This window comes from Triticum urartu, chromosome 1 (genome assembly GCF_003073215.2).
Source record: "Triticum urartu cultivar G1812 chromosome 1, Tu2.1, whole genome shotgun sequence".
Lineage (NCBI taxonomy): Eukaryota > Viridiplantae > Streptophyta > Magnoliopsida > Poales > Poaceae > Triticum > Triticum urartu.
Window position 1 is genome coordinate 286,537,478 of NC_053022.1, and position 7,435 is coordinate 286,544,912.

The following is a 7,435-nucleotide window of genomic DNA, read 5'->3' on the forward strand; positions in this document are numbered from 1 at the left end:
AATCTACGCAATAGACCTAGCTCATGATGCCACTGTTGGGGAACGTAGCAGAAATTCAAAATTTTCCTACGTGTCACCAAGATCTATCTATGGAGAGACTAGCAACGAGGGGAAGGAGAGTGCATCTACATACCCTTGTAGATCGCTAAGCGGAAGCGTTCAAGTGAACGGGGTTGATGGAGTCGTACTCGTCGTGATTCAAATCACCGATGATCCTAGCGCCGAACGGACGGCACCTCCGCGTTCAACACACGTACGGAACGGAGACGTCTCCCATGCCTTGATCCAGCAAGGAGGAGGGAGAGGTTGATGGAGATCCAGCAGCACGACGGCGTGGTGGAAGTAGCGGGATTCCAACAGGGCTTCGCTAAGCGCTGCGGGAGGAGGTAGATGTGTCACGGGAGGGAGAGGGAGGCGCCAGGCCTTAGATTGGTTTGCTCCTCCTTTTCCCCACTATATATAGGGCCAAGGGAGAGGGGGAGGCGCAGCCCTTGCCCCTTCCTCCAAGGAAGGGTGCGGCCAAGGGTGGGGAGGAGTCCATCCTCCCCAAGGCACCTCGGAGGTGCCTTCCCCTTTTAGGACTCTCCCCTTTTTTCCTCTCTTGGCGCATGGGCCTCTTGGGGCTGGTGCCCTTGGCCCATATAGGCCAAGGCACACCCCCTACAGCCCATGTGGCCCCCCGGGGCAGGTGCCGGTGGACCCCGGGACCTTCGGTGGTCCCGGTACAATACGATGACCGAAACTGTCCGATGGCGAAATAGCACTTCCTATATATATTCCTTTACCTCGGACCATTCCGGAACTCCTCGTTGACGTCCGGTCTGGTCATCCGGGACTCCGACAACTTTCGGGTTACCGCATACTAATATCTCTATAACCCTAGCGTCACCGAACCTTAAGTGTGTAGACCCTACGGGTTCCGGAGACATGCAGACATGACCGAGACGTTCTCCGGTCAATAACCAACAGCGGGATCTGGATACCCATGATGGCTCCCACATGTTCCACGATGATCTCATCGGATGAACCACGATGTCAAGGACTTAATCAATCCCGTATACAATTCCCTTTGTCTAGGTATGATACTTGCCCGAGATTCGATCGTCGGTATCCCGATACCTTGTTCAATCTCGTTACCGGCAAGTCTCTTTACTCGTTCCGTAACACATCATCCCGTGATCAACTCCTTGATCACATTGTGCACATTATGATGATGTCCTACCGAGTGGGCCCAGAGATACCTCTCCGTCACACGGAGTGACAAATCCCAGTCTCGATTCGTGCCAACCCAACAGACACTTTCGGAGATACCCGTAGTGCACCTTTATAGTCACCCAGTTACGTTGTGACGTTTGGTACACCCAAAGCACTCCTACGGTATCCGGGAGTTGCACAATCTCATGGTCTAAGGAAATGATACTTGACATTAGAAAAGCTTTAGCATACGAACTACATGATCTTGTGCTAGGCTTAGGATTGGGTCTTGTCCATCACATCATTCTCCTAATTGATGTGATCCCGTTATCAATGACATCCAATGTCCATGGTCAGGAAACCGTAACCATCTATTGATCAACGAGCTAGTCAACTAGAGGCTTACTAGGGACATGGTGTTGTCTATGTATCCACACATGTATCTGAGTTTTCTATTAATACAATTATAGCATGGATAATAAACGATTATCATGAACAAGGAAATATAATAATAATCAATTTATTATTGCCTCTAGGGCATATTTCCAACACTTGCTATATTACTATAGCGGGGCGCAAGCCTATTTCAGTAAAATCACAAACAAGATGATAGCAATCGCCAAAAATCACCACCGCCGCCCCAAATAATGACCACTCATCTTCATCGTTTCAATGGCCTCCAGGTTGACAGAGTTAATAATGAGGCAATTGAATCCTATGTTTTGCGTGAGGGTAAGACCAAATCTGAGCACTAAAGATTCGGCCGTCGGGGCATCCGCACAGTCGTCGATCTTTCCATTCCCTCCAACAATGAAGTTTCCTTTATAATCCCTGAAAACCACCCCTGTCATACCCCTAAGAAGTCTTGATCAAAAGAAGCATCAACGTTAAGTTTGACAAAACCCCCAAGGGGCAGGGGTGGCAGTTTTTTTTTCCTTCCGTGGTCTTTTTGCTTTTTCCTTGAATTATTTGATAAAACCGCCATCCATCGGATGGAGATTGTGTGGTTTAGGGAGGGTTCGTGGGGAACGCCAGCCATCTAAGATTTCCCATTTATTTTCATATGATCCTACAAAAGGATCGAGTTCTACTATCGACTATAACGGAACGAAAGAATTATCTGTCTCATCTAACTCATACACCATTTGATTTTACATAGAAATTCATGTGAATTTTCTTATTTTGTTTGACTAATCAAATGGTATAGGTGTTACATGAGAATTAGCAAATCCATATTGCTTGAGAATCTTTTGTTGCTAAGGTAAAAAGAAAGAGAAACAAATGTGTATGTGAGTGGAATCAAATGGTTATTTGGACTAGGGGTGGACCAAAAGCTCGTAGCTCGCGAGTTCAATGACCGCTCAGTATCTCGGCTCATTAAGCTTGTAGTACTTCTTAATGAACAAAGCCAATCACTAATTTTAACTTGTTAAACTGAACAAGCTGAACGAACGCTCAGTATCTCGGCTCATTAAGTTTGTAGTACTTCTTAATGAACAAAGCAATCACTAGTTTCAACTCGTTAAACTTAACAAGCTTAACGAACGAGTTAGCTGGTTTCAGGAGCAGATCGTTAAGCTGGTAGTACTTCTTAATAATAGATATCAATCACTAGTTTCAACTCGTTAAACTTAACAAGCTTAACAAACACGCTAACTAGTTTCAGAAGTAGATTGTTAAGCTTGTTAATACAACACAACACATATTCTTATCTTAAATGGCAATATGTCGGGGCACCTCAACCCTTCTATTTGATCTAATTGACCCAACCCAGCCCATAGGGAGTAGCAACTAGTGCACCTCCTCCCATGCTCACTTCCTTTTTGTAAAAAATCACAGCTGCACACTTGTTCCATATAGATAGCAAAACCTCATAGCTGAAGCAAAAGAAGGTAATACCCATTAACAAATGTTCGCGAGCTTTAAACCTTTCAACGAACAAGTCAAGCAGGTTTTTGCTCGTTAAACTTAACGAGCTTAACTAGCAAGAGCAGCTCATTAATTCACCCCTATTTTGACAGCGAAAATCCTAATCTTATGGGAGGGAGGGTTACCGTCTCCCACTAATCCACCCTGATTTTAATTCCATAAGAATCTGTCAGTAGGTGTAGCTTCTCTCATGGTTGTATCATCCTCCTCACCAGATATCAAAACCCATCATTTGTTGTTTGTATCCCGGCAAGGCAAAATGATCTCCACCGGCAAGCATGGTTCATGGCCGTTGATATGATACATAACCTAAGCGCTTGCTAGAAATGATTTTAGGGCAGGGCATTAGAAAAACGAGCAGGTGACACACGAGCTGTGTCTCTCTCTCTTGCCGCGAAAACCTGGCCGTGACTGTACTCGGCAAAAGCGCGCGCGACTAGGGCCCCCACCCACCGTCAGATCGTCGTTCCACGTATACGTTTGCTTGGTGCAAAGCTTTCCCGTTGCGCGCGCAGATCTCCGTCCCCTCCACTATGGCCTTAACCCTTAAGCAACCAAAGCCGCCTCCCTCCCTCCCTCCCTCGCCTAATCGAAGATCGCGCGCCCGCTCCCTATATAACCAACGCAGACACGACCACGAGACGCCTCCGATCCACCTTAGCTTCCCGGCGAGAGCCACCACCGTCTCACTACCCAGCCAGTACTACCTCTCACAGTCACAGCTGAAGCAAGGAGATCGCACCGATCGAGGCAGGGGAGGGCAGCTGCGGCGGCAGACCGGCCGGTCCGAGCGACATGCACAGAGCCTCACCGTGGAACTCCTCTTCTTCCACCTGGTCGTCGTCGTCGTCGTCTTCCGCCCCGCGCAGCAGCAAGCGCGCCCGCCTCGCCGCCGCCAGCGCCAGCAGGCTGCTGCCCTGGCCCTCGCGGCGCGGACCGGCCAGCCATGGCGTCGCCCTTTCCGCCCGGCTCTTCTTCCTCTTCCGCTTCGTCGCCCCTCTCTTACCTGATCCCTAGGCAGCCGCCGCCTTCCTCCGTCGTGGCGCAGGGCTTCTCGTGCGGCGCTCTGGTGCAGCAGGCCGGAGGATTATACGGTGCCGACGGCGTCGGGGCGCTGGAGGTGAGGCAGGGGGGCAGGCACGCGGGCCACCCGCCGCTGCCGCGCCCGCCGCCGCGGCAGTGCCCGCGCTGCAGGTCGGCCAACACCAAGTTCTGCTACTACAACAACTACAGCCGCAAGCAGCCGCGCTACTTCTGCCGGGCGTGCCGCCGGCACTGGACCGAGGGCGGCACGCTCCGCGACGTGCCCGTCGGTGGCGGCCGCAAGAACAGGCGCAACGGCGGGGGCAAGGGCGGCGCTAAGGCTCCCTCCACCGTCGTCACCACGGAGGTGTCTGCTGCGGCGGCGACGGCGGCTACGCAGGGCAGCGGTGCAGGCGGACCGGCCGGCGCCGTCGACGCGTTCATCCCGGCCGACATCCTGAGGCAGATGCTGTCCCAGTCGGCAAGCTTCACGGCCGTCGGCGGGGGCGGCGGCTACGGCATCGACCTGAGCGCGTGGCAGCAAATGAGCGGTGCCGCACCAGCACCGCAGGGCGCCAGCGATGTTGGCGCGGCCGGAGGCACGGCTCCGGCGGCAGATGCCAACTGCGGCACAGGCGCGCAGTACTGGAGCGGATGGCAGCTGCAGGATGACATGCCCGGTTTCGACGGGACTTTCTAAGCAGTACGACGTGAGCTTCGGGGTGGGGAGGTTCCATCGTTCGTCTAGCTGCGCGTGCCCACGATGTTCCGGACGAAAAAAATGACAATCTGTGCACTTTGGCTTCCGATCTGCCACTATATAAGTATGCTTGTATAACAGTGTGAGTATTCCTCTCGTACGTGCTTAATATAGTAAAATAGTATACTACTCCCCCCTTCCTAAATATAAGTGATTTCAACAAGTAACAACATACGAAGCAAAATGAGTGAATCTACACTTTAAAATATGTCTATTTACATCCGTATGTGATAGTCCATTTAAAATATCTAAAAGGACATATACTTATTTAAGGACGGAGGGAGTAGATGTGAAGACTTTGGACCGTGCGAAGTCAGCGACGGTATATTTCGCTCTGCTATATGTGCGGTAATTTGGCGTTTTCAAGCAATTTCATGCCTCCCGTTGACATCAAATTTTGGCATGCTTGAAAATATAATTAAGAATGCCTCAAATGGGAAAATGCTCAAAGTGAGAAAGTTCCGTTTCATCAAAAAGATAAACTTTGATATTTGGGCTATAGCCATCCGGTCTCATCTCCAATGCTGAAGTTGTGTTCGAAGTACTGAGATTTTATATCCAGAACACTATTCGGCTGATTACGCCTCCAAAATGGCCACGTATGAGAAAACTTTTTACACGAATTGTCTTCGTCTCGTCGAAACGGTCGATTTTGATATAATAATCGTCCCAATCCTAATTCGTATGCAAAAGTTACAGCCATCCGAATACAACTCTATCACGAGCCAAAAGTGGCGCACCCCACCAGACACCCTGTCTGATGGGTAGCGCGAATAATAATATGTTTTGCGCGATCAATTTGGCCCTCAAGATGACCTCTGATCAAAAAACGTTCAAACATGAAAGTCGTTCATCTCGTCGAAACGATCAAGATTGCTTTTGGGCTCGTTTTCATCCAAGGTTGTTTACCACCTTAAAAATTACCCGCAAGGTCCAGCCAGTTTACACCGAACAGTTTTGAAAAGTTCAGACAAAATCAATCCGAATTTGACTAGGGTTTTGGACGTGAATCCAAGCCTTTTCCTTGCACGAGAAGTCCAGCCGCCTCTTATATACCTAAGGGGTGACGGCCGATTGAACAACACACAATCGATCAAATCATCTACCACTTTTTATCTTTTATCTTTTCTCTTTAACCCTAGTTCTTCTTCTTCCTCGTTCTTCGTCTGTTCTTCTTATTGCAGGGCGACGAACATCGAGGCCCTAGGGGCGATCAGGTCGACTTAGGGCAGCCCATAGCCGCTGCGCGCCCTGACGGGGTCCCTCCCGGGCGTGTGGGGTTTCGGTTCCTCAAAAGCACCCGTCGGATTGCTTGCGTACCGTGCTTCCAGACGGGTCTCCTTCGACGTGAGCTGCGGTGCATCACCCCCGGCGTCGGGGGTACACGGTGACGTGTTCGTGTGCGAACACACTTTTTGGCGACTCCGCTGGGGACGAAGCTTTGAACGGTCTTCGGCCCGTTCTTGCTACGAAGAGATCGTCGTCTAGGGTTTGCAATTTACAAAGGTAACATGAATACCCAATTCACCTATGTAGATACAAATAATGCGTATGTTGTTGCTAAATCATTTAATGAGCATAATATATCGTCTAGCCCTAGCTTTATCAATCATGCATCTAATTATGTGCAAGAGCCCATGCAACAAAATCTCCATGCTTCTACCTCATATAATTTTAGCAACATGAAACATATGTATACGAACTCCCATGCATCGGCAGCCCCGCAAATCCATATGCCGATGAACAACATGATGAGTTCCGTTAATCAAGTTGAAACACTTCACATAGGAACTTCTGATAGTATGCAACAAAGTGTTTCACCTTTTTATTCATTGGCAACTAGCTTGCAATATGTTAATCAAAACATGCTGGTGGATACGGGAATTGGCCATGCTACTACTAGTTATCCGGCCAATTACCCTCAGTCATCATATGCTACACCTCATGCTACTATTTTTTTGACACCATATGCAACTATGGGTATTCATAATTCGGCCTCGCACCTTCACGCTAATAGCCGAATAAGTGAAAATTCTATAGGATCACATGTGTCTTCACCTAGTATCGTAGTATATAATTTCCCCCCTGTAAAATTACAGAATTTTGGTGACATCTCGTTACCAAAAGAGTCTAGAAGTGTCGGGGGAAGTTCTATCTAGATTGGGTCATTAAGAAAAATCTTATGTCTTTTTGGGACGAATGCAATGTTGTTCTACATGAATTAATAAAAGAGGGAAAGCCTATTAATTCTGCTGCAATTCAAGCTAGATTATGCCAAAAGAAAAAAACATCGGGTGTGGATAGAATTATCAAAAAAGGTGGTGATTCGGATAACAAAGTTAATTCAGCTATTGAAAAGACCGAATCAAATATTACGCATGCCGAATTTATTCTAGAAAAACAGGATGACAAGGTGTTGGGGAACTATTCGAAAGAGGAACAACATATCGTTCAAGTAACGCAATCATCATGCTCTCCCAACGTGTTTGAACAGGTATGTCTAGCAAGTGATTAACTATCTTCCGATTT

The 7,435-nt window shown here is 48.5% G+C and overlaps 1 protein-coding gene across 1 annotated transcript; it reads left to right on the forward strand.

Moving 5' to 3' along the window:
- Positions 1 to 3,719: 3,719 nt before the first annotated feature.
- On the forward strand, positions 3,720 to 5,035 carry LOC125532102 (dof zinc finger protein 2-like). The gene has a single exon (XM_048696291.1). The coding sequence runs from the start codon at positions 4,070 to 4,072 to the stop codon at positions 4,844 to 4,846; it is 777 nt and encodes a 258-aa protein (XP_048552248.1). The 5' UTR covers positions 3,720 to 4,069; the 3' UTR covers positions 4,847 to 5,035.
- Positions 5,036 to 7,435: the final 2,400 nt, after the last annotated feature.